Source organism: Chaetura pelagica, unplaced genomic scaffold, assembly GCF_000747805.2.
Source record: "Chaetura pelagica isolate M959 unplaced genomic scaffold, ChaPel_1.0 scaffold531, whole genome shotgun sequence".
Taxonomy (NCBI): Eukaryota; Metazoa; Chordata; class Aves; order Apodiformes; family Apodidae; genus Chaetura; species Chaetura pelagica.
In genome coordinates, this window is record NW_009952362.1 from 666225 (window position 1) to 692726 (window position 26502).

At 38.7% G+C, this 26502-nt stretch overlaps 1 protein-coding gene across 1 annotated transcript in view; it reads left to right on the top strand.

Moving 5' to 3' along the window:
- Nucleotides 1-26502, top strand: part of CFAP58 (cilia and flagella associated protein 58) — a 64484-nt gene that overhangs the window by 28811 nt on the left and 9171 nt on the right. The window contains exons 10-14 of the mRNA XM_010007902.1: nt 2239-2385; nt 5792-5932; nt 6286-6509; nt 8489-8600; nt 10900-11004. Of these exons, the coding sequence (XP_010006204.1) occupies nt 2239-2385; nt 5792-5932; nt 6286-6509; nt 8489-8600; nt 10900-11004 (729 nt within the window). The remainder of the gene's footprint in view (nt 1-2238; nt 2386-5791; nt 5933-6285; nt 6510-8488; nt 8601-10899; nt 11005-26502) is intronic.

The window sequence follows — 26502 nt, forward strand, 5'->3', positions numbered from 1 at the left end:
TGTATGGGAAATAGGCTATAATGGGTAAAAGATTGACTCCTTAGCCCTAAATGCACATGCACATTATGGTGAGTCATGATATAGAAACAGAGGGTATACTTTCCCAGCTAAAGTGGAATTTTCTGACAGAGCTCAATGCTTCCACCTTACTTGTTCCTTTCAGGGAGTGTAATTTTCCTCAGATAATGAAGATCTTTGTTCATATCTCTTCCTTGGGGATCTCACTAGCAAGACTAGAGGAAGAGAACAGATCACTTTTGGATGCATTCTGTTATTCTGATGTAAAGATCTAAAATACTACACAAATCATATTTCAGTTAGCAGAGATTTGGACCTTGGATAGCTGTGATTTACAGCCTTGGGTTGTTTCAGAATAAGAATTTGTAACATAAACATTAATAGTAGATTATAAATTCATACTCAGGTTTTAATAGCTAAGTATTTTGCTCAAGAAGCAGATGGGAATGAACTGGCAAAGTTCTATTCCAGCTGTGTGCTGAATTTGATGAGAAATGAACCATTTTGCCATTTCTGAGGGATGCTTTACTTGACCTTTATCTGCCTCTCATCTGTGGATGTGGTTTTGGGATACTGCTGCTCCCAAACAATCTCTCAGAATCATTAATAAAAGAGAGTTGTATTAAAAACTAGAGTAAATTCTTATTCCCTTTGGGAAATAAAGCAAATTTGCACAAGCTTGTTTAGCTAAAGCTAAGTGTAAGTATTTTGTTTTTTCTTGGTGTGGAAGGATCCCCTGTTGCCCACCTTGCTAGTGGTCTCCAGAGTGCAATAATCGTCAGCTCAGGAAAATCTGTTAGAAAAGACATGCTTGAAGGCTGTTGTTATGACATAGATATCTGATGCTTTCAGCCTCGGGGCATGTTTTTGTGTTAGGAACTCAAGCAATTTGATTAGGAACCTGTTTGCAAAAATTGTGCGTTCTCACTGTTCTTCATTAAATACAGAATTATGACTGTATTTGGGTGTATGTCTGGGCACCAGAAATTAAGTCTCTCATCTTTTACAATATTGAAGAGATCTGTAGGCTATTTAGCAAAGGCAGCTGTTGGTATGATAATTGCATTCACAGGAGTCACAGAACATGCAGACAAGTAGGCCTAATGACATGTTGCTGCATTTATTTCTGTTTCATTGAATTTGCTTTATATGGACCCACTAATTGTGGAATGTACAAATTTTGGTTTTGAGGGCTGTCAGACTACCAGTCAGTACTTTCCCAATACTGTGTGCCATGACTCAAGATCTTGCTTAACTATGTTAAGCATTTCATGCAAGAAAGCATCACTGATTTGTCAAGTAAATCCACACCTGTGTTGGTCAGTGCTGAAAGAGTTTGAAGCTGCCCTGGGTTTGAAACAGAATGAACTCACATGAAAGGAAGTGGTGTCTTTTTTGTGAGGTGACGGCCTCTGGTGTAGGGGTAGTATCTTGTAAAGATACTTTATTTTGATCCAGAAGACCATGTCTGTCTAAGCATTGAATTTTTTAACTTCCATTTCAGGTCATATGTGTTGTCACAGTAATGAATTGAAACAGGTTCTTAATTTTGTTCAGGCAGGCACCTGTGTGCGGTGAGAAGTAGTCCTAGTGACCTGATTTCTCTGCAGTGCTGCCAGGCTTTCTGTTCTATATTTTGAGCCTAAATTATATGCTAAATATTCTCATACCAGGGCCTTCTCAATCTATGAGCACACTCTTTGCTCCCTTGCACCTATGTGCAAGCTAGCTCATAAGCAAAATAGAGGTAAGGATTTCCTGTAGTCCCTTGCAGGCATATAGGTATTTTACTCGTGGGCATGTTCATATGCAGAAAACCAGCTTACCTCCAGACATTTGTATCCAACTGCTTAAAACCTTATAAAAAAACACACTGCTAGAAGCATGAAAACAGATGGACAGGATCAAAATCTTATTAATTTGGATTGACTGTTAGCTCTTATCTTGTGCGTCCAGCACTTTAATTTTAATGGCTTATTATAACTGGTGTTAATTATTCTTGTCAATGTGTCTTTTAAAGGCTTTTTACTGCAATGTCACGCTTGCATAACAAAAAATTGTCACTTAATGAAACTGTTTTGTTTTGTTGGATTAAAAAAAATCTTGTGGTACATGGAGCATTGTGGGTGCATTTTCCAACATCATAATAGCCTGAATGCCCAAACACAAACTTACTCTTTTTTTGATCTCTCTCTGTGGTCACACTTCCTGTCCTATTAGGATGAGATAGCAGAACTGAAGAAGAAACTGAAAATTATGACGCATCAGGTGGATCAGCTGAAAGGAGAGGTCACAGACAAGGAAGCAGCCCTTGTGCAAGCACATCTACAGCATCAGCAAACAGAGAAAGAGAAGGAACTATTGAAAGTAAGAGCCTTTACACATACACCTTCTTACAAAGGATGGTTTCTATAATATAACACATTGCATCATGTCATGGTCTGTCATAGTTATTTTACTGTATTTTAATAAGTTATTCTGTGATTGAAGCACAAGATCCCAGTATTGTTTAGAGGTATGAATTACACAAACCTTCTGTGTATCTGACAAGTTTAATCTTTGCCTATAATTATAATCAGAAAGGTCCTGGATTGTCTGTTGGAAGCTTTAACTCTCTTGTTAACTGAACATTTTTACTAAAAAGTTCCACTTTACTTGCAGATATATGGATTTTGAGTGTAGCCTGTTTCTAGCAAACTTTCTAGTATTGACCCTTACAGTTCAAGGTTTGGTGTTTGTTTTTTTTTTCTACTGTTTTTAAGTGCAAACCACATTATAGTATACTTCAAGATCTTGTATTTTTGTGTGACTAGCAAGCATTAGTCTTCTGGGAGTTAGGCAGTGCTTTTTAGTAGGTCCCCATGCACAGAAAGTTATTTTAATATTGTAGCATAAAGCAGCAAAAATCTGTTTTAAATCAAAGGAAAACTGACCTTGAAGCTTTGGTTCTTCTCAGCACTGGTTGCAGCTCATACTTAGAGAAGCTATTAGATCTGTGGTGGTATCTCAACCCAATTTTCTGCGCTCTCAAAAGATGTAAAAAGTCAGTGTCAACGGCAACTTATTTTTTCTCTTCACTAAGCACAAAATCAGAAAACAAGCACTTCCCAAAACCAAAAGTCCCCTGCCACTTTCCACAATGTTTTCTTTTGTCATTTTATCATTACCCTGCAATGACTCCTTCAGTTTTCAGCCCCTCTCATTACTGTTATGACAAGATGTCTATTGAGCTTTGTAAAACGGTGATGAATCTGTGTTCTTGTTCCCAATCTGTCTCAGTGTTGTGCTATCAGTGATCAAGAAGTGAAACAGTGTCTCGTTTCCTGTGTGCAGCTTTCTGCCTTAACTAGTCTCCAGTTCTCTCTCATCACCTCAGAACTGTCTGCCATCTATTTGACAAACATGATGGCTACATGGTTTACCCACTCAATTATTCACTAGCAAGTATGTCCATACACTGACATCACGTTACTGACTAGCTTCAGGGCATTGTGGTCTTCTACCTGAGTGTTTCTGCTGGAGAATTCACAGGGGACTGATTGGCACAGGCACAAAAGAACCCAATTATTTGTGTAGCAAGCCGGCTTCAATTTGTCCTGCTTGCACTGATGTGAAGGAAGCAAGCAGTTCCTGGGAAATCAGTTTAAAGAATGTGCTAAAGCGTGGAGGACTGAGATTCACAGGAATGAGATTATACACTCGTCGGATTTATGCTTGCCTCAGCCTCAGTCTTAAATGTGTGTAATCATGGTAAATGGAACATAGGATCCGAGCTCCATTAAAACCAGTACAGTGCTATCTTTTGGTTTCATTTGGCCTTTGTACGAGCTTGTGATCAGACTGGTTTGATAAAGCATCTGAATGTTGAAAAATAGGTATACAAAAAAAAAAAAGCTGTAAGAACTGTGGCCCTCCAGGTTTGAGCTACTGTCAGGTACTTTTCTATACTTGTGTAGATGTTCATGCATATCTTTTTTTAAAAGTATTTTCTAGAAATCTGGATGCAAAATGCTGATCTCATTAATTTCAACTTTCTCAGTCCAGCCCCCAGTTACACCTTTTACAAAGCCCGTAATTTCCTTCCCATCTCTAGAACAAATAAAAAAATACCTCTTCACTTCTCCTAATATTTCAGAATCCAGACAAGAATTTGATTTGAATTCAGTTTGAGATGTTGGCATAGGTCCCATATAAATTCTTCTTTCTTGCTGACTGTTATTCAATTCTTACAAACTCTTTCAACCAACTTCAAATGAGCTGTGCTGATTTACAGCACTTTCAGACCTGGCCATTTTTCTGTTTGCACAGTGACTGTTTATTAATTTCCTTTTCTCTTACCTGATGTACACAGACCCTCATACTGTAGTTTTTAGCATATTTAATCTCATTCAAAGTCCTGTTAGCGTCTGGGGCCTTTGTGTGGCTTAAAGTATTTATGTTCTTTACTGTACAAGGCAGTTCAGATTTATTTTACCTTAGTGCACTCCAGTGAGGAGATTTGTTTATATAAATGTTTGCTGCCAACATCTAATACCACTTCTTGTTTACAACTCATATTTTTTCTGACATAAGGAGAACATAGAATTTTGATATATTAAAAAAATATTATCCAGCAATGCCAAATGCATGAGCAGTTTTACATTTGTAGACAGCTTTTGCACAGCATTGATTGCATTTCAATATGAAGTGCCTTGAATTTTTATTTGGCTGATGGATTCTGATGAACATCCAACACTGAGTAAGAAAGATATGAGCGTTGCCCGTACAGGAAAATGAGAATTTTATTAAAGAAAATAAGAATGGAACAGGCTATTTTATTATGACAATGAAACTTTTTCTGTCTTAAATCAATGTTTTTGCCATCATCACGGTCTCATTCTTTCAGCACTGGATGATGGTCTTTCTGAAAAGGTAGCTTCAATACCATTCTTTATAAGAGTTGGAGTTGTGGCAAAGTTTTTGAGTCAAGGCTTGAAAGTTTTCATATCTGAAAATGGACTGTAGTCAGCTTGTTTCATCTTGGTTCTAACTCATTGCCTAAGGACGATAGAATTCCTAGTAATCCAAGAAGACCCTGTAAGCTTCTGTATACATGCATGCATTGAATTATAGAGTTCACCATAGTAGGATAGAATTACTGGGCAGATTCCAGCATTCATTAGTCTGAGTTAGAGGTGTGCGATCACTGTAACAACATGTTACTTCTGCACTTAGGGGCAGCCTCTCTTCCCAGTTGTCTTCCTCTATACGTCCACTAAAAAAGTGCTAAAGCTCTTTAATTTCATGCTTCCATACCTGATTACCATTTTTTCCACAAATTCCTGAGTTGTTTGCATTACATAGCATAGATTGTTGCCTTTTCCAGCAAGGTGAGCTATCCTTTCTCACATCCCAGCCTGGCTTTTTACTTATGCTAGGTATTCATAAGGTAACAATTCTTTTGAAAGCTTTCCAAACATGACCTATTCAAAATTTTTATCAAATGATGTACCTCTGAATTTCAATTTGAACCATTGTCATAGATAAAAATCCATCCACATTTCTGTTGTATATAACACAACAATATTAAAATACTCCTTACAACATTTCTTCATGAGTCTTCACGCATGCTTGTCTTAGTAATTTGTTCTCAAAAAGTAACAAAATACATACGTCTTAGGAAACTAAAAGAATGTATGAGATTTTATGAAAAAATCCTAACTCTGGATCTCAGGTTGATGTAATGGGAAGTTGTTACTAAGCACAGTTTACCTGTATTCTTTTATTCCATCAGGCTGAACTGCTTAAGATGAAAAAAGAGGCTCTGGAAGCCAAACACTTTATAGAAAATCAGGAGGCAGAAGAGAGAAGACTCCTAAAAATCATTGCTGAAGCTGATGCTGAGAGGCTGAGGCAGAACAAGGAAATTGAGAGGGTAGGAATCTCTAATTTGGCTTTTCTAATACACTGAATTCTCTTCCCTTGTTTATACCAGTGTATTATTCAGATCAAGATCCTCGGCTACTGTAAATGTGGTACTACCAAAGCTTTATTGTGCCATTGAAACAAAAATGCTTAGATATTGAAGTGTACAGATTACAGAGTTTATGCAATTCAGGTGACTGAACCCTTACAGGGGAAACTAATAGGTCCTTGCCACATTTCTTTTACTAATAAAAGTGAAACCTCTTAATGCACATGATTTTGACTGATGCAAATATAGTTACGATACTTTGTGATTGTGCTGAGGAACTGCAACTGAAAGCATTGCTTGCCCTCCACCTTTAGGTTATCACTGAGAGAGATATCCTAGGGGCCCAGAATGTTCAGCGCAATGATGAAGTGGCTCTGCTCTATGAAAAGATAAAAATCCAACAGTCCATCTTGAACAAGGGTGAAACCCAGTACCGGCAGAGAATGGAAGACATCCGGCTTCTCAAGCTGGAGATAAAAAAACTTCGCCGTGAGAAAGGGATACTGGGCAAGAATGTGGCTAACGTGGAGGAGCTCAGGTAGAAAAACTGGTTGGATACATTTCCATAGTGACTGCCTCCATGATTCTGTGTCTCATGCAAAAAATACATTTTATAAATGGTAGAGGTTTGTATCAACAAAGATTATACCTTGGAGAAGGGAGTTGTTTGGTTTTACTTCAAACTCAGACTGGATTATATTCACAAAATGGCATATCAGAGAGTTAAAATATATAAAGATGGAAAGGAGGAAAAAAGACATCTTGGCCAAAATTGAAAGAGTTTCCATATTTCCCCTTATGCTGTGAGTAACTGCCTAACAGAATAAAAGAGAGACGGGAGCAGAAAAGGTGCTCTTAGTTCAGTAAGCTACCTAAGTGATACCCAAGGCCCAAGGACTGCTTTTTATTAGTCAATTCACAGAGGATGAGGAATGCTTGACGTATTTATAACAAACCCTTGCACGTTTTCAGAGCCCTGTCCTTCCAGATTTATATACAGCATTGCTCTCTGAGAAAGATTTAGTTACATTTTCATTGAAGGTTATGTTTCTTTAAAACAGAAGTTTAATAGTCCCAGACTAATTTATCTCCTCCTCCTTCAGCTTAATGCTTCCCTTATTTTTTTAATTCTTCCATGTTTAAGGTATATTTTTTGCTGGTAGGAAACTATTGTCATTTTCTGTAGAATCAGTCTTGGTTTGTAAGGATAGACAGCTATGTTTTTAGCAGATAACCATCTGCTACATTTTTGGGTGAGATACTTAGTTTAACTGCATCAGTATAATTCCATGGCTTTCACCAGAGCAATGGAGCTTCAATCTGTGGTCATTGAATCCAGTGGAATTATGCCAGTTTGATTTGTTGCAACAGAAAAGAGAACAGGCCACAAAACATTAGCAGTTGTAGTTTTCATCGACTGACTGCAGACAGGAATAGGATTTGCACTCCTTGCCCAAATGCGTTCAGCTGAAAGTCTGCTGCTGTATTGAGGCTTGGTGACAGTATTGAAGTATGGTGTGATGCACACCATGATGGGTGGATCAATTCTTGCTAACTGCAGCAGCAGTCACATGCTTTAATGAAGTCCAAAAAACATAATGAAAACTGCCTGTCAAAAGACTCAATTTTTTACTTGTGCTGCTAGTTAGCTTTCTCAATTTCCCAACTGGAGATGTGGGGTTTTTTACCTCTTCCATAATCTTGTCCAACCTCACAGTTATAAAAAGGCCTTTTTCTCTCCAGTGAGCTAAATGCAACTCTGCGCTTAGCAGTAAAAGATTCAGTGAGAGAGTAGGCACATAGTGATCCTCCACCCCTTTTATTGTGGGAGAACTTACAGAATCCACCCATCAAAGGGATAAGGATTGGACCATTGCAGAATGTGCCTTATTTTCCTGCCCTTGACATCCCCATCTCCACCATAGGACCATAGTTGTCAAAGAATCTTGGAAGTGTTCTATAATTTTAAATTCAGCAACAAATCACCCCTGAAATTCCTAGAGGAAGGGTATTAGGAGTAAAAGAAATATAACCTGTGTTCTTTACAGAACTATGTCCATCATACTTAGCTCCTAGAGTGTGTATTATATATTGGATTGTGTGAGCTATATAGATTTACAACCTTCCTTCAAACACAAGCTGTCAGTTTCAATACAGGGGTAGCTGGGTATGACTCACTGACTGATTTGTAGGTTACTCTGGATGAATTAACCATCCTTCTGGCCTTTAATGTACAAGGGAAGATGTGGGCAGTGAGACCAGTAGGCTGTGAAGTAGATTGGCCAGGAACTGGTGAAAAGTCCTTTTTTAAGCCATTCTTACTAAAGTGAGTGAAGAGGTCTAATGGTGTTATCTTATAATTCCTATTGTATAGTGGTCTTACTGTTGACTGTTAATCACAAGAGTCACTTTGCCAGTGCTGTCATGCAAGGGAAAATGGTTTGTTAATGTATTTTAGTGCCTTGGTCCCATTGATGTGGTTTTGATGTGTTTTTTTTGTTTTGCCTTGATCTTAAGACATGAGATTTATCACATGCAGAAAGAACTGCTGAGGGCACAGGCTCGGTGCAGAGTTTTGGAAGAAGAACTGGAGAATCCCATGAAACTTCACAGATGGAGAAAATTAGAGGTGATGTCTCAGCATTTCAAGTCCTCAAAACCTGTATTACCAAATCAGTGACACAGCACAAAGCCTATTTAGTTTACTGTAATGCAAATAATGTGGAGGGTCAGGCAGACTGAAATTTCCATAGTACCAGTGGAATGGTGAACTGCTGAATGATATCCTTGCACAATGCAATCAGTGTTATTTTTGTGTCACTTTCTCAATGAAAAATTGCAGAGGGATTTGTAAAGAGCCAGTCAAATGCTGAAGGAAGTAAGAACGAATAAGGTGAATTTAAGAGGGCGTGATTCCTTAACGTGAGTGACGAGAAAGAAGATGATAGAGGAAGGATAAAACCCTACTGTCACCAATTAGGGAGATGTATGTAGGAAGAAAGCCAGAATTAGAAAAGGTTGTGGAACAGGTAGACTGAGAAACAGATAGACATGAAGTCAGAAGGTAAATTACATCTGTGGGAAAAGGAAGGGGCTCCCAAAGACAGCCATTCTAGGTAATGGGAGTTCAACTGCTATGTAAACAGCAAATATAAATGTTCACACTATATGAACACACCAAATGAAGGGGAAAAGTAAAAAATCAGTCAAGCACAGACCAAATATATGAACATCAGTTAATATCACTGGATATTTTTGAAGTAAGTCAGAGCCAGCTGAGATTCCTGTTTTGCATGGATCTCTGATCTGATGCCAGCCTAGGTTGCTTAGCTGCTCTGATAATGGCTGCTAACATGATAGTCTCTGCTGAAGCAGAGCTGAGTATTTTGGCTATGCTTACTAGCATGACAGTTAATTTCTGATCTTTCCATGCTGAGCTTAAAGCTGAATAGTGTGCTTAGCTTTTCTCCTGGAAAGGAGTTAAAAAGCAGGATGCTGAACTAAATTGAAGATGTCCAGGTATGATCTCCAGCAGCACCTTGTAAGAAGAGTAAAACAGGGAAACCAGAACATCCAGTGTTAGGAAAATGGATGTATGATTAGACTGATGATGGGAAATCACATCTTTCCATTCTGGGTCACTGATTTGTATTTGGAACACAGAAAGGCTAGCAGATGGCAAAATCCATATGAAATAATCCTGATGGGATTTTGGTTCAATTCCTAATGAACAAACATACTCATATCACTGCAGTTATCACAAATTGGCACCATGTTTGGGCAGCAATATCAAAATCAAGGACTGAGTGGGTTGTGGGGACTGAACTACTTATTCATCTGGTTTCTCAGGAAATAATGTTGTTTTAGGAGTTCCGCTTGTGTATCTGTGTTAGTGTCCCAGTTTACACTTGAATTCATTCACTGATTTAGATAAAATTGGACAAAAGATTAAGAGCCAGGGGATACGAAGTCCCTTATAAGCACAAACAGATATACAGAGAGCAGGACTTTATTGGAGGCTTTACTGCAATGTGAGTTTAATCCTTATGAGACAACAAATGAGAGAGGAGAAACCATGTAGGAGAGAGATGTGGTGACTCCATGTAGCAAAAAGCTTCAGTCAGAGCTTGCTCTTCATTAAAGAATCCAATGAGATACAAAGTAGTGGGAAAGTAAGCTTTGCTGGCTGCTCCTCTCAGAATTATGTCTCTTCCTTAGAGCTTCCTCCAGATGCAATCTGTGACAAAAGGATGAAAAGAGAAGAAAGAGACATTTACTATCTCCTGGTCTTCATAGGCTATGTAGATAGAGGGCAACAGTATAGTGCCTATATTGTGTCACGTTTTTAAGCACTTGATTCCACTGAAGCACGAGATGCCACATGTATGGATGCTCTAAAGCCTCATAATAGTTCCTCAATTTACTCCCATAATTTGTTCCTCTTAATTTCTTAGTGTGTTTTAAAAGACTGTATTGCAGTTACTCTTTGTTTGAGAGAAAAATCTTCCTCTCCTTAAAACTCAGTTGGCACTGTTTGAAGATCTTAAAATGGTGGGAAGTACTTGCACTGCTATTTACATGTCAGTTGGCAGTTTCAGTTTATGCTAAAAATTATATACTAATCTCCTTTTCTGTCCCTCCCATGTGGATCTCCCAATCCTTCTGATTTGGGGATTAAGCTCTGAAGAAGTCCTATTTATATTAGTTGTTTTGAAGAGGATTTATGAGGGTAATAGTGTTAAACATGAGCATGCTGAGATTGCAGTTTCAGGGCTGCTTATATACATGGCATTTCAAAAAATCCCAATGCTCCTTCTTTCCCTTGTCCATTTTATATTTGTCACTTTTGAACACTTGGATGTTACAGTTTCATTTGCAAGCAACTTGTTATAACGTATAATTTTTGGGACTGCTTTGATCTTGTCTAGGCCAGTGACCCAAGTACCTATGAGCTGATTCAGAAAATACAGAGACTACAGAAGCAGCTTATCAGCAAGACAGGTGAAGTGATAGAGAAAGAATTACTTCTTCAGGTACAGCAGCAGCATTATTTTATTGTATCTTATTAACATATTTTACTTGTCCTGCCTTTTCTGTCTACCCAGATGTGTTTCTTTAATGTTATTTAGATGTATGACTTTGAATTTCTTTTGCATGCCCCTTAGATAGCTTTAGATGGCAGCACTGACTCACTGAAAGAGAACAAATAGCCTCTGATTAGTTTATTTTTATATTCTAGTTATTGATACCTGGACAACTATTGAAGAGAAAATTGATTGATTTCGTTTATTCATGTCATAGATTAATCTTCAAGTCAGTGTTAGACTGGCTTTTTTGTGCATTTAAACATGCCTGTTATGACCAGGACATGAAGGAAAACCCTTGTTTGATTCCATTTGTTCTTAGATTGGCTTTTGGCAGAATGAATACTACAGAGTTGGTGTGGGTTAGATATGCTGATGTATGGGCCATGTTTGACTTCAAGGTCTTTGTGCTGAACTTTGCCAAAAAGTGATAGCTAATCTTTTTAAATCTGCATCAGGTGTCTCCTAACCCCAGTGATGCCAAAAAGACTTATGCTATAGAATCAAGGAGAAACTGCATGCCTGTAGTGTAAACATTGCTATCAAATATATCAAAAAAGGACTGTCTTTGGGCCTTAAACTGGGAATTTTGTCTCTTTTTCTCTGATGACTAGAGATAGCTACAGTTTGCCAGCTCTAGGTATGATTTTGGTCTTAAATACCCTCATAGTCTTGATCACTCAAAGGAGAATAGAATGTGGCCTGAAGCTCCTTCTGTCTTGAGAACAAGCTTAGCAGATGTTAGCAAGACAGGGTTTTGTCTCTCTTTATGGTTTTGTAGGAAAAAATAGATTTGCAATTTCATTTGAAGGTAATGTATGGTGTATTATGCCTTTGCTTGGAAAAATATAATCCTTGTTGCATAGCACTGAAATACTGCCAGTGAAATAGTTTGTTAGCTTAAACAAAATGTAGCAAAAATAGCTTAATATCTGCTGTGCTTTACCTGAACACAAACCCAATTCTGCTAGATTTTGACAGTCTCTAATGCGTATCTCGCCTTAAACTTAGTGTGCTCCCATTTAGTTGTTATCCTTATTTAGAAGTGAAGAACTGAGTTATAGAAATACTAAGTTGCCTGTCTAGGAAAATCTTTGAAATAATAGGTATTTGAGCCTATGTTACTATACTAGCCATTGTCACAGTCTTGCTGTATATGCAGCAGTCCTTCTGTGGGACTTGTACATTAAAAAAATTATATTAGTAGTTTTAAGTCAAAGTTTGTCTAGATGAAGTTTAATTATTATATGTTAATGAAATCTTTTCCATCCTAAATTCAGGCACAAATTTCCCATGCAACAAAGCTGAAATGAAGGCTCGTCTCAGTGAGATTGATGGTAAAGAAAAGGCCAGAAATACCACACTGCACATTCTGTTCTGGGTTTCATCATCAATGTTTCTGAGCTCTTTTCTGTTTTGCTGCAGTGTTTTTGAGTCCTCCACAGGGACTGAAATAGGGCTCTTTCATAGCAGGGTGTGGGTAAGGAGAGGTAATCAGAGATGGAGGAAATCGCCCAGCTAATTTCCTCAAAGGGCTCTATGCCCTACTGGATAGGTCACTGACATAGAACTGGCAAGCCGAGTGTACTAGCTGAGCTTCTGCTGAGTGTCTGGATAACTTTGTATGCGTAATTTTATTGTTCTTCAGACTTGCTTGTGTACATGTAACATGATATGATGAGAATTTCTGTTTTCTGAAGTGCTCTGATACTAAAGTAATAGTGTATGAAACAGTAAAGTTAATAGTGTATGAAACTAATGCTATCATGTTCCAAACTCTGCTGGTGAAGGAATGAGGTTGAGGAGCACCTCCAGTAGAAGAAAATGAACAGAGGGCAGTAATAAGCATCCTTGTAGAAAAGTTGATCAGGTATGGGTTTGGTGATCAGGAAGTGAGGTGGATTAGGAACTGGTTGAAAGGAAGGAGTCAGAGAGTTGTAGTCAATGGGGCAGAATCTGGTTGGAGGTGTGTGACTAGTGGAGTCCCACAGGGGTCGGTACTGGGACCGGTGTTGTTCAACATCTTCATCAACGACCTGGATGAGGGTATAGAATGTACCCTCAGCAAGTTTGCTGATGACACTAAGCTGGGAGGAGTGGCTGACACACCAGAAGGCTGTGCTGCCATTCAGAGAGACTTAGATAGGTTGGAGAATTGGGCGGGGAGAAACATGATGAAATTCAACAAGGGGAAGTGCAGAGTTTTACATTTGGGGAAGAACAACACCATGTCCCAGTACAGGTTGGGGGCTGAACTGCTGGAGAGTAGTGTAGGTGAAAGAGACCTGGGGGTCCTGGTAGACAGGAGGATGACCATGAGCCAGCAATGTGCCCTTGTGGCCAAGAAGGCCAATGGCATCCTGGGGTGCATTAGAAAGGGTGTGGTTAGTAGGTCAAGAGAGGTTCTCCTCCCCCTCTATTCTGCATTGGTGAGGCCACATCTGGAGTATTGTGTCCAGTTCTGGGCCCCTCAGTTCAAAAAGGACAGGGAACTGCTCGAAAGAGTCCAGCGCAGAGCTACGAAGATGATTAGGGGAGTGGAACATCTCCCTTATGAGGAAAGGCTGAGGGAGCTGGGTCTCTTTAGCTTGGAGAAAAGGAGACTGAGGGGTGACCTCATCAATGTTTACAAATATGTAAGGGGTGAGTGTCAGGGGGACGGAGTTAGGCTTTTCTCAGTGATGACCAGTGATAGGACAAGGGGTAATGGGTGTAAATTGGAGCATAGGAAGTTCAAGGTGAATATCCGAAAAAATTTTTTTACTGTGAGAGTGACAGAGCACTGGAACAGACTGCCCAGGGAGGTTGTGGAGTCTCCTTCACTGGAGACATTCAAAACCCACCTGGATGAGTTCCTGTGTGATGTACTCTAGGTGACTCTGCTCTGGCAGGGGGGTTGGACTAGATGATCTCTCGAGGCCCCTTCCAGCCCCTAAGATTCTATGATTCTATGATTCTATGATTCTATGAATAACTTTCTGCAGGGAGCTGAACCCATGTCAGCCCCATGTCAGGAGGGTTACTTCACCAGGCCCCCTTCTGGGCAGTGTATCCTTATTTATCAGAGAGTGTAGGGTTTGATCATCACTGAAATTTGCTATTACAAGAAACAGCAGTAATTTAGCACCCATTTATGGAATTTTTAATGTATGTCCCCTCAAAATAATTTGTGTTGCCTAGGGAGTTTCCTACCAGTATGACAGCCAGTGTATAATTCCCTCCTGCCCCATAAAGTCTGGGGTTTTTTTTGGTGTTTTGTTGTTTTTTTTAATGGGTCTCTCCTTGAAGACAACTTAGTTCAGTTCGGTCAATGTCTACTCATTTGCAGCACTGGGGGAGCTGCTGACCACTAGGCCTGTGCCTAGTTGGTGTAACGTCCCCTGTATTCAGAGTCAGAGACTGCAGGAGCTGAGGGATACAAACTTCCTAGTTTTCCCCATGTTGTGTTTGATTGCATACATCTCATCTCCTCACTCCCAGTCTTCCTCATCCACAACTTGCCCCATGACAAGGGCATAGCCATTGCATGTGTCTGCTTTAAAATGATCTTAATTTCTTGCTTTTATATGTGTGGGGCCATCTTGTTGGAAAATAGGATATTTGTTGAAGATGAAGCTTGTGAATGTTGATGATTTCTGTGTGTGCATATTATGTAACTTAAATTCCCTCATATCAAAGTGTAGTAATAAAACAGAGTGCAAAAAACTAAATGGGTTGAACATTAAGTATTAAAAGCACCTTTAGAATTTAGAAATAACCCACTGCTGGAAATGGTTGAGCCCAGCGTCAGTGGCCTGCAGTTTGATTTGTAGGCTCTTCACATTGCTGCATCCTCATGCAGAGCCATAATGTTTGAATAAGGGAGAAAATTCCATTTCTATTTTATTCACTGTAGTTCTGTCTTCTGACTGTTACTTTTTTTTTTTTTCTTTTTTCCCCAAATGGTCTTTTAAATAAAAGCTGGTTTATGCAGGAGCAATGTTTCAGGATTTTTCAGGATGTTTCAGCTGGATATATAAATGGAAATTTTTGCTAAGCAAGAATCACATTATATAGAACCATGTAGAAAAGCATCTGCTTACTTTACCTGCTCCTGTTGTGTATTTGATAATAGCCTTTTTATTAGCTCTTTCACTATTTCTCACTTGTTAGTTCTTTAGAAGTCATTCAGCTGTAAAAGCTTGCTACAATCCATGCTATGTGATTAACAGAATTATTCACTATGTTTCAGTCAGAAAATGTTGATTGCTGACAGTGCTGGAAGAACCCAGCTTGACTCTACAATCCCATATGAAAATACCTTCTTAACCTGTTGGCAGGGCACATTTTTTGTATGAGACATTTACTGAGAACTATTGAATATGCAACATAATGAATGTTATTGTTTTTTTAGAATGACTTTTCGAAGTTGGACACTTTAATAAAAGTGTAAAAAGATGTCCTATGTTATAGAAATTGTTAAACTCTTCGTGTGTTTCTGATGTATCTGTGCTCTGTAGCCACAGAATCTTGGGTTATAACCAACCAGCTCACATCCACCAAGTGAGGACATCCTGAGACTCTTAAGAGCAGCTGCAAAGCAGGGGTTCATACTTCCTCATTTAACTCATGCATTCTCATAATTGTGAGCTACTGTATAAAAAGCTGTCTTAAAAATCAGATCCAAAGCTAATGTCTTAAATACTCATGGTAAATAATAATCCAATGGCAAAAATTGCCAAACATAGGAAATGTTACTTCAGGGAGAGCCAACTTCCATATTTGAGTTTGTGCAGTTGAAAGACACAGCATTTTTTGGTTCTTTTCTAAACTCTTTAGTAATACTAAAGGTCTTTGGAGACAAATATGTTGTGTGTTAACCAAGGCATTTCAATGATGGGTGAAGGTCTTTGTGAACACATGTGGTATGAGTGAAATGTATTGGGTAGCCATAAGGTATAATTATTAATAAACAGAAGTGCTCTGCTGAACAAATCCTGACTGCAAGAAATAAACAACCAAAAAATCTTGCTCACTTTGTATAAGGGGCAAATCCCCCACGTCACTGGAGCTCTCCTGCCTTCCTGCATACTGAACAGTGATGTGGTAAACTCACAGGGCAGTGTGTTACATTGTTAATATTATGATTTGTGTGTTTGTAGGAACTTATCCCTTTTAAACTGAATTACACACTTCTTTATTTGTTTCAAATTTAGTTCTTTCTTTGCAGAGTGAACGCCTCTAATTTGATTTTATGTCTGACTGAGCAGAATTTTATTCAGCTGCACATCTTAGAATGGATAACAGTGGGGACATTTACATTGTATGTCAGTTACCTCCGCTGTCAGTCATCTCAGAAGATTGTTCATAAATGTAGAAGGGAGATGTGCAACCAAGGTTATTTGTGGAGGGAGGCAAAGGCAGATGTTTCTCATTTAACCAATGTAGTAGTGAAAGTGTTGTTCTTCTGTACAGATATATTATTAATAACTATTGGTTTAAGCTGTCAGTGATCAAAGATCAGGATTGGGCAGTCAGAATGTGATGCGTCCAGGCTGTTAGTGTCTTGAGCTCATAGTTTCAAAGAGTGCAAGGGCAAAAGGCATGATTAGCTCATATATGTGACTCAGAGGTTACAGTCAGGTAACACCTACCTATCCTTGTACTAAGCCAAATTTTGAGCTAAGTTTCAGTCTCCCCAAAGAACTGATGGTCCCACTGACAGAGACTAGGAAGGGGATGCAGCTGTCTCCAGTATAAATCAGCAGAGTTTCATTTCAGGTATTGTAACATACAGGGAGGAGAAAGTGAAAAGGACTTTCTCTGTGACCTTGGGCAGATTACTTAACTTTTACATGGCTCACATCAAATAAAAATGGAATAAAATAATTTCCAGTTTTATAGTGGTGTGTGAATGAATCTATTAAGAGACATGACTCAATTCAGGAGTAACAATAGCTATCTAAAAACTCAAAATAGACAGATGTTTTACATCATTTGTGCTAACTTGGTAGCAGAGCTGTTCTATCCAATTTTAAATTTTTGTTGCTATAGTGTCTGAACAGATATGTAACCATCTTTATTTCTCAGAGCTAGTACTATGGTTTCATAAAGAAATCTACTTTAGAACAGTATGTCACCATGTGGGTTTATGCAGGCTGGCAGCTACTGAAATCAAAGTTTTCTCCCAGCTAACGGAGGAGCTTTGGGATTTGCTTCCATGTATTTGTTATACAGAATTTTTCTGCTCATTTATTGTATAAAATACTGCTTTTTTCAATCTTGTATAATATTTTCAGCTCTGTTCATGAGAGCCTAATCCTCATGAAAGTAATTTCTTCCCCTAGCTTGGTAATTTATGAAGAATGCTTCTCCTATGTTCTTCGTTGCTCTCAGTGCTGGTGTAGCTTCCACTGTACAGCAGGCAATATGGAAAGGTGTTCTCAGATGCCAAGTGGGAGATTTTTTCATCAGACAGCCTGCTGGGGAAAAAAGAATACACTCTCACCTGCCTTGATTATGTTATTCTTGAGGCCCAGTTCAGTTAGCTATTATCTTCAAAACAGCTGAGGTTTACTTTACTCTCTCGAATTTGGTATTTATATATTTTTGGTGCCAAGTAGAGATTCTACTTAGATTTGAGAGTATAACCTAATCACATGTTATGTGTAGAGTAGGTAGTCTGAGTTGGGGATTTTTTATTTTAGAAGAATTGTCTATTTTCATAAAAATAACTACAATTCACTTCAGGAAACTAATGACTGTAGAATCCCTAAGAGTCTCTTTTGACCTGCTCATTATTGTTTCTCTGTCATGTTGCCTTTAGAGGGATTTTAGCAGAGGTAGTTTGGGAGAGTGCTTTGTGTGGATTGAAAGTTACAGGTGAACTGCAAAATCCACTGCCAAAATACAATCCTTTCTTTACTGCTCCTTTATCATGTATATATAAAGTCAACCTTTTGAAAGGATTTTTCCATCTGAAAATGAAAAGGGAAAATTTTTTTTGCCTTTTTTGTACTTTAGTGGGGCTTGGCTCTTTTCTTTCTCTATTTCCTGGAGGATTTGACTTCCTCTGGAAGCACTGGATGAATGCCTATCTTGTGGCTGAAGCTAGCAGTTTTCTCAGCCCTCAATTAAAGGGGTGACTATGTTGAGCTTTCAAGCCTTTTCTATGCTTAAAAGTACCATTCCTACTGGCAAAAAAAAAAAAAAAAAAAAAAAAAGGTCAATTTTGTGATTTAGCTTCTACCAGCTCTTGAATGGCAGAAGACTTTCTTGCCAGTATAATTGCATCTAATTGCATAGCCAGGAGCTGGCATAGCCATGTTGGCACAAAGAAAACTTCATCACTAACTGAGAAAGCTGGGCTGGCAAAACTTCTAACCATGGATCAAATGGTTCCTGACATGAAAAAAAAAAACAAACAAAAAAAGGCATAAAAATGCCTTCCAGTCCTTATAAAAATCCAACTGTTGTTATGTATCTTAAGGAGGAGTAGAGACAGAAAATATTACCTGGTGGAGTGTGGGTTTTGAATTTATGACTCCAGTTCTAAGTTGGTGGCCAGAATTTAAAGGGATTTATATTGTAATATAGAAATGAGAAATACAGAAGGACTCAGCATTTATTTTTTGGCTTTCAGCTGGGTGTGAATCATTATTAAAAAAAAAGTTTACTTCCCCAATGCTTTGCAGAATTAGGCACCTGTGTGTCAAAGACAAACTGTAAGAATTGCCTTGATTTAGAATTGGACTCTAACGAGAACCTCAGTTCTTTTTTCAAATGAAAAAATAATGTATTTCAGTAAACTCTTGCTGTAACCTGGTAGCAACTAGTGGTGATCAAAAAATACCTAATTATCAGCGCAGTATTTTGATGTGCAACAGTCTACTGGGTCAGTGCCATCAAATTAATTTCAGTCCAGTGCTTTGAATCAGATTTGTGCTGAAGTCTCCAATGCAATATGAAGTGACATATAGAGGTACCTAATGCATCGAGTCATCCTTCAGGACTACTAATTCAGGTTTTTTCATTCTTGTGCTATCCTTTTCCTTTTGTTATGCTTGAAATATTTGTTGCTGAGCTAGGGCTTTGACTGGGGATTTTAACCTTGACTGTAAGTGGAAATATTTTGTATTTGAGTATTGGTGTTAAGTTGAAGGAATAGAGTCTTTTAGTGATTCTATGCCTGGCATGATGATTTCTCTGTCAAATTAGAATTTCTCTAGTGCCTTTTGTTCTACCACTGGTATTGTTTTTCCAATTAATGTAATTATTTATTTTAAAACTGATTGTGTATCCAGTAGGGTTCTGAGTAGGGTAGAATAATACTGAGAAAATTGTAGAATCATTGTATAAATTTTCAGTTCAATGTACCTGGGCTCGTATGCAATCCTGGGATGATGTCGTAAGTAGCCACATCTCAGAAAAAGGAAAGAGTCATCCATATGAAGGTCTATTGAGGGTCTACATGTCTACCTGAAGGTTTTATGTAAGCCTCAAGAATTCAATAGGGATTTGAGGGATGTTCAGTTCTTGCCCTAGCTCTCTTCAGAAAGGAGATTTCTATTTCTGCGTATTTTGAATATGCTTCTTGGCACATTCATTTATTTTAGCCCATCTAATCTTGGTCCATCTAGAATTAGAAGATGTTCTATGCTATAGAAACTTAAAAACACACTGACATTTACATTCTTTCCCTCCTCCCACATATGTTGCAATTCAAATGGAAGAGAATAAAGTATTCCCAGGAAGATAGCCTCCTTGGTTTTTTTTTTCTTTGGGATATCTATGTTTTAACAGAGTTTTGAAAAACCAGGGTGGGAAGATGCTGATGACTGTAGTGTAATCTGGTAAAAATAATCAGCTGCTCTTTAGAGTAAGAAAATAGTTTTCCAATAAAAATAGTGCTAATATTTCTGGCACTGGGAAATGGGAGGCAAAGCAGATTACTTAGTGACCAAAAAAGCACACATTTTTGGTGAAGAATTTTCTTAGTGGAAGAGTTTAATTTCTACTAAATCTTTATGGAACTACATAAGCAAAACAGATTTCCCATGATAATATGGTTTTGGACAGAAGCAAGGTGCAAATTTATTAGAGAAATTAGAAGAACACAGATCAAAATAACTTCTGGGGATCTGCACCATCTTTAGCTGCTCTAATTGTGTTTTAGTCAGAAATATTCAGGTGTCATGTACAAAGCTAAGGAAGTTGCAGGTGGAGAAAAAGTTGCTCAGGGTTTATAGGTGATAAATATACATTAATGAATGATCTGGTTTTAAAGATTTTTAGGATAATCGGTATATTTACTTGGGTTTATGCTTGAAAGAGAACTCTAATGGGTCAAGAAATGCATCCGTCCCCATCATGCAAGACTGATTTAATTACCTAAATACCATACTTGGTAGATGAATGTCAAGTATAGATTTGTTCCCTGTGGTCTAATACATGCACTCCCAGTCCATGAATTTTAAGGTGCATGGGAGAGATTGTTGGCTTGAGAATACTGTGGTTTATGATTGTGACTTTTCTCCCATGCTTCTAACCTGCTGCTGTAGTCTAGCCCTGGAAAAGCAAGGAGCAGATGTGTTGGCTATTCAGCATGGTGGTCCTGGATGCCTAAGATACTGGGTTTAATTTTTGTTTATCATTAGGAGTTTTAGTGAATTTTGGCACTTCATTTAACAACTTTTTCTATCCAGACTCTTTTGTAGAATGAGAAGAAGATCACTGCCCTGGCTGGAAACAGTACTTTGGCATAAGTACATTAAAGATTTAACAGCATTCAGATGCTGAAAGGAGGAGCCATATAAATACCCAAGGTACATCATCAGTGCTAACTGATGCAATTTGCATCTGAAAAGCAGAAACAGTGATCACCAAAGTATTTTATTCAAATGTATTTTGTCTGGTCTGAACCCAGAAATTCTGAGCATGGATGCCTTGTGTCATTAAACTTGAAATAATTTTTTAAGTGGTCCATTCCTGAAGTTAGACAAAATTGCCATTAGCTTCACTGATAGTTCACTAGAATAAAGCTTGAGTAAAAAGTTCAGGAATTGTTTCAGGAAATAACAAATAGCTGAAAACAAACTTGTTTACTCCTCATTCCTTTATTCAGCAAGTATCTGGGAAGGAAATAAATCTACTGTGCACCCCAGGGTAAAGTATATTAATCAACCAGTTATCTTGTTAAGGGAAAGTAAATGACTTGCTGTGCTGACTGAATGCATTGCAAGGCACAAACGGCCGCAGCACCGTTAGCAACCCGATACTGTCAGCCGTCCTGAAGCTGCTAGAGAACTTAAAATACCAGAGGAATGCAACAGTAGTGTAGCAATACATTCATAAGCCCAAATCATATATGTGGCCTAGAACCATCTGCAATCTTTACTGTTCAGGTGTACCCATTGGCAGGCATTCTTTCATTAAGGCAAAGGTATTCCACTCCTCTCTCAGCGTGCAAGATATGGGCCGTCTACAGCATCCCGAACAGAGATGGATTGTTTTCTGTGATAGCTGCAACAACAAAAAAGGACTTTCCATGGGGACAGACTAGGTTTTACCTATTTCAGATCATGTTTCATTTTCATTTCTATAGCAGAGTGAAGGGTGCAGTTGTTGAGAAAACACATGCAGAAAGATGCAGCACTTCTAAGGCTGTTTTGGGGCTGCTAGAGGCGGGCAGTTAGAGTCAGTGTGATGTGGTTTTTTTAAAAAAAGTAGCTTAAAATTGGACAAATGAGGACACAAGCAGGTGTAGAAAGAATGATGTTCCTCCATTCTTCACTCTGAGACAGCCAGACATGAGCTGCTGAGTGTTCAGAAGCCATGAACCCCATGCAGGGAGACTTCGGCAAGTAGGGTGCTTCCATCACCCAGCAGCTCTACTTCTCTAGGCTTAGAGTGCAAGTCTTCCTGTGCTTCTCTTAAAGCAGACACAGCTATAATCTTCAAGAGAGGATGTCACACTTGTGAACAGCACTTGTCTTTACATAAGCAGTAGGATTCCCTCTTTCTTCTTCCTTTATTCCTGTTTCTGTTTCTTTGAAGTTTAAGAAGCTGACAGGGGGAACTGAAACAGAACTCCTCAAAGAATAGCAGAGGGTCAGTTCTAATTACAGTGAGTGTGAAGGAAGCCATATACTAAAATATACATGATTTCAGAATTGCTGTGTGTGTTTCTTAGATGTACTGTTATTTCTTAATAGGTTCCAAAGTGTAACAGGAGATCACTCTTCCTTTCCTGAGGTACTTGGCATATGCAGAGAACCTCTGCTGTCCTGTCAGAAAGATGTATGCAGGCTTTACCACCTTGTTAGACAGGTATTTGTATGTTTAAGTGGTGGCTTGACTTTGAGACAGCTGTTCAGAAGCAGTAATTCCAGGAACACCAAAGGACTTGAAGCTAAGTGCTCTCATCTTTCAGGGATATCTAAGGATCAAAGTCAAGCGGATTATTAAAGAGCTGTAGGTGCCTGACTTACAGGTAGGCATTTCTAGAAGCAGCTCTACAGTTTCTCTGACCCTTCAAGGTCATCTGTCAGATCAATCAGAAATAAGAGCAGAAGCTGGCTCTGCTGGGAATCCCCATCGCAAGCCTGCAGGAACAGCTAATCATTAACAGCAGAGCAGTGATAATTCTCCTTTGATTAATCTGATATTTTAAAAATCTAAATGACTATTGAATAGCTAAAATATATGATGTTACATGATATTAAAATACAGGTTCTAAGTCAAATAGTCTACATTTAAAGAAGACATTTTTTTAAATTGTTTGTAACCCTGTAGATAGTATTTATGAGCCAGTTAAAGGTTTCTCATTGATTGCTTTGTAGACTTATTAATTTAGAATATTTATTTAGACTCTTTGTTGATAAGATTTGTATCAACCTCTGAATCTCCTCCAGAACATGTTAAGACAAGTTGGTATTACAATGTGAAACAAAGGTTTGTTTAGATCTCTCTTCAGTCCAACTGCCAAGCTGCAGGCACTGTGGAAATACCTGGAATCTGTACATCAATCCATGCTGTGTCAAGGGTAATTCTTACCTTCAAGGAATAGCTACTTTTTGTGTGTGTGTGTGTGTATGTGCATGTGTGTTCCTGTTCACAGGAAAGCATAAGGGGATAATTAATTAATCATCTTCTGCAATGTAAAGTAACAACACTGTGATTAAATCAGCTACTTTGATTAATGATTTTATAAATGCTTGTGTAACGTCCGCAGTAAAAACAGAATTGCAGCTGTTATTCTGGCAAGAGGCACCAATGACATTTTATTCTGAAACATTGTTGACCTTGTGTCTCAGAGTTCAGAAGTTGAAAGGAGAGGATTATACATAACTTAGTTGTTTATCCATTGAAAAAAACCAAACAAACATATTTTCCCACATACTTCTTAAAAAAGATACAATAGTACCAGTAGCTGCTGCTGCTGTTACTACTACTACTGTGTTGCAATTGTACTTTAGCTGGAACTGTTTGTACTTTGTTGTTACTGGAAGATAGTAATAATGCTTTTCCTTTAGGTTGGTGGCAGCATTTTAATAAGAAAACCCCAAGTGTCTCATGCCGTTTTAGTGTTGCCACATTGGGAAAGGATTTGGTGTCCAATTTCAAATCTGAATTAATTCACCCAACAAAAAGACTCACACTGGACAGATAAAGGAGGGTCTAGATAATGATGACAAGCTGTTCTAGGGAACTCCATGCTTGAAAAGTTGTTTGCTGATGGATGTGAAATAGGCAAGAAAGAAGAGGAGCTTTTGAAAAGTGTTTACTGAGAAAGTTTATAGTGCACATTTCTCACAGTGCTGGAGGCAACTTTCTTCTATTGTTATAAAATTTGTGAAGGTTACTGTATGCTAATTCTTTCTACACCTCATAAAACTTTTAATCGTAGATGTCCTGAGCCAACAGCTACTCTATTAGGTATACACTTACAAATAAGTGTGCAGATTATACAGGTAAAATGACTATGACTAGATTTGTGTCTATATATATTTAATACAGATTTCAGTGTTCTGTTTAACACTTCTGAAAATGGATCACAACCCCTTAAGGATGCTCTGCTGCTGCATGGCATCATAAACAAAATGGCTCTGGAGTTCAGCATAGCACTGACATTTTGGTTATAATGCCAATAAACAAGAAACCCTCCCGTGGCACATTGACTGACTTGTTTTGCTCACCAAAGCCATGAGGAACTGGAATGTGCTCACAGAGTTACTGTGTTGCTTTCTCCACCTTACTAACTAAAATATGGAGTTTTAGCAAGGTTCAATGTATTGCAGTTTGCCACCATACACAACATTGCACCCTCTTGCTCCACACCTTTGTCTTGTTATGGGTTTTTTCTTTAGCTCAGTTGCTGAAGACTGGAGATAACTTAAATGAAATTTACTCTGAGTAAAAGGGTTTGGGATTTTTTGTGTGTAGGTTTTTTTAATAACTAGTGTGATAGAAAGCTTTTGGTGCACAATAGGATTTTTTGCATGTCTGGTGGAGAAGGTTGTTGGTGTGCTGCTATGCTGGGTAAATTTGTTGAATCATCTACTTGGAAAGACACGCTGATAAAAATGAGGAGGCTGGGACTTCATGGCCTATTTCTGCTGTGAATACATCTTCATTAAGTGTGTGGTCATCTATCGTCTCTGGCTCAGAATGATACCCTGGTCTAGCTAACAAGATGGGTTATTCCAGGAGTTTCCTAGTGTCATGGTGAGGGAGAAGATGATATAAAATGGGTTGTCATTTTCAGAGCTAATACCAAATGCATTGATCTATACCAGCACTGCTGACTGCCTCCCACTCCTTGTCAAAGCAGTGAAATGCTTTGGTGTCATTTTGGGAATGTGTCTGATGGGAGTGATATTCCCTCTGGCAGGCTACAAGCAAATTGGGCTGTGCTGGTCACCAGCAATATCTTCTTTTGATGTAGGATTGTGCTGGCAAAAGTGATGCTTCTTGCATCACTTGCGTAGACAGAGCCAACTCGTGACCACCAGTGTCCTGAAGAATCAGTTGAAATTTGCCAAACACCTGCCAGTCCTCTGCAAAAGAAAATTACTTTTTCTTAATTTGCTTTAGAGCAAGCAGGGCAGGAAACTCAAGGTTCTACTTGAGACAGCAGCTAGTTAAATTTAGGGGAAAGCAACATTTCCCCCCCTCCAAATTAAGAGGCAAGAGACTTAGGGATGCAGAAACATATTGTGGCTGAGCCTAAGGACAGGCCTGTGGGCTCTTTGGAGCTCCTCTGGAAAACAAATCTAAGACAGAGGAAAGGATGTTCTAAAAATAATGTGGAGTTTTATTTACACAATTTTTACAGCAGGTATTCACAGAGGTGCTTAAATTCTTTTTGGAATGGCTGAAATTTGACTGCATCCCTCAATCTGAGTCTCCAGTGTACCCTACATACACAAAATGAATGTTCCATCATTTGTCCACCATCAGCTTGGCTTCGTTTATACCATAAACCAATGGAGATCATTGACAGGCTGAGAGAGTTGGGCAGGTTCAGCCTGGAGAAGAGTAGGCTCTGAGGAAACCTTATAGTAGCTTTCCAATATCTGAGGGGCCTACTGAAAAGCTGGGGAGAGACTTTTTACAAGGGCATGTAGAGATAGGACAAGGGGTAATAGTTTTAAGCTAGAAGAGGGTAGATTTAGGTTAGACATTAGGAAGAAATTATTTAGGGTAAGGGTGGTGAGACTCTGGAACAGGTTACCCCTGGGAGGTTGTGGATGCCCCCTCCCTGGAAGTGCTGAAGGCCAGGTTGGATGGGGCTTTGAGCAACCTATTCTAGTGGGAGGTGTCCCTGCCCATGCAGGGGGGTTGGAACTAGATGATCATAAATGTCCTTTTCAACCCAAACCATTCTGTGATTCTGTGACATTATGGATTCAGTCCTACAGCCAAACACCTGCTGAATTCCATGGGTAGGATCACATAAAAAGCTTTGGTACTGGCCTAGACCTGATAAGACGTGTACATTCCTCTTAGCAGTGAGGGTTTTACTGCAAGAACCTGGTGTTAGTGAGAGATCTGATGGATCTTTCTTCACCTCCTCAACAGGAAGAGTAGTGTCTTGCAGCATGTTTGTGACTTTAAGTTCTTTTCCTCTCAAGAATGCTTAACTCTGGCAAGATGTATGTTGTGATTGCAGCCTGGTACAAGGACAGAGGTGAGTGTGTGTGAGAGAGGCACTTTGGGACAAACCAAAGAAACCCACCTCACACATGCTATAATGGATTGACTTACTGCTGCCCAATGGGTGTAGCATTTTAGGTAGCTTTTTCCTTGACATCATCTGCACAGCCACCAACAGAAGTAAGTAGAGTTTACTGACTTCTACTTTGGACAAAATAGTGCTAACAGACTTCCTGTAGGCACCAAACAGATCAGCTTACATCTTGTTTTTTAATTGCTGCTACACCACTGATCATCATTGCTGACTTATGA